Source organism: Egretta garzetta, unplaced genomic scaffold, assembly GCF_000687185.1.
Source record: "Egretta garzetta isolate BGI_Z169 unplaced genomic scaffold, ASM68718v1 scaffold1127, whole genome shotgun sequence".
Taxonomy (NCBI): domain Eukaryota; kingdom Metazoa; phylum Chordata; class Aves; order Pelecaniformes; family Ardeidae; genus Egretta; species Egretta garzetta.
In genome coordinates, this window is record NW_009260337.1 from 14,983 (window position 1) to 15,382 (window position 400).

At 72.0% G+C, this 400-nt stretch overlaps 1 protein-coding gene across 1 annotated transcript in view; it reads left to right on the forward strand.

Moving 5' to 3' along the window:
• Positions 1 to 400, forward strand: part of LOC118452681 (relA-associated inhibitor-like) — a gene marked incomplete at its 3' end in the record, with an annotated part of 13,615 nt that overhangs the window by 11,232 nt on the left and 1,983 nt on the right. The window contains exon 2 of the mRNA XM_035898007.1: positions 137 to 270. Coding sequence (XP_035753900.1) covers positions 137 to 270 — 134 coding nt within the window. The remainder of the gene's footprint in view (positions 1 to 136; positions 271 to 400) is intronic.

Consider the following 400-nt stretch of genomic DNA (forward strand, 5'->3'; position numbering starts at 1 on the left):
TGACGGGGACAAGGGCTGGGGTGGTGCGGGCTGGGGGACGGTGGGGACTGGGTGGCAGGGACAGGGTGGCAGGGGGAGCCTGGTGCTCGGGGGTGGCAATGGGTGGCAGTGTGGGGACAGGCGTGCGTGTCCCCAGCTGAACGACCCCACCCAGCCCAACGACGAGGGCATCACGGCGCTGCACAACGCCATCTGCGGCGCCAACTACGGCATCGTCGACTTCCTCATCACCAGCGGGGCCAACGTCAACTCCCCCGACAGCCACGGCTGGTGGGACGGGGACGGGGACCCACTAACATGGGGGTGGGGAGACGGGGGACCCCACGGCTGGTGGGGGGAGGATGGGGACCCACTGGCATGGGGGGGGGGAGACGGGGGGCCCCACGGCTGGGGGGGAGGG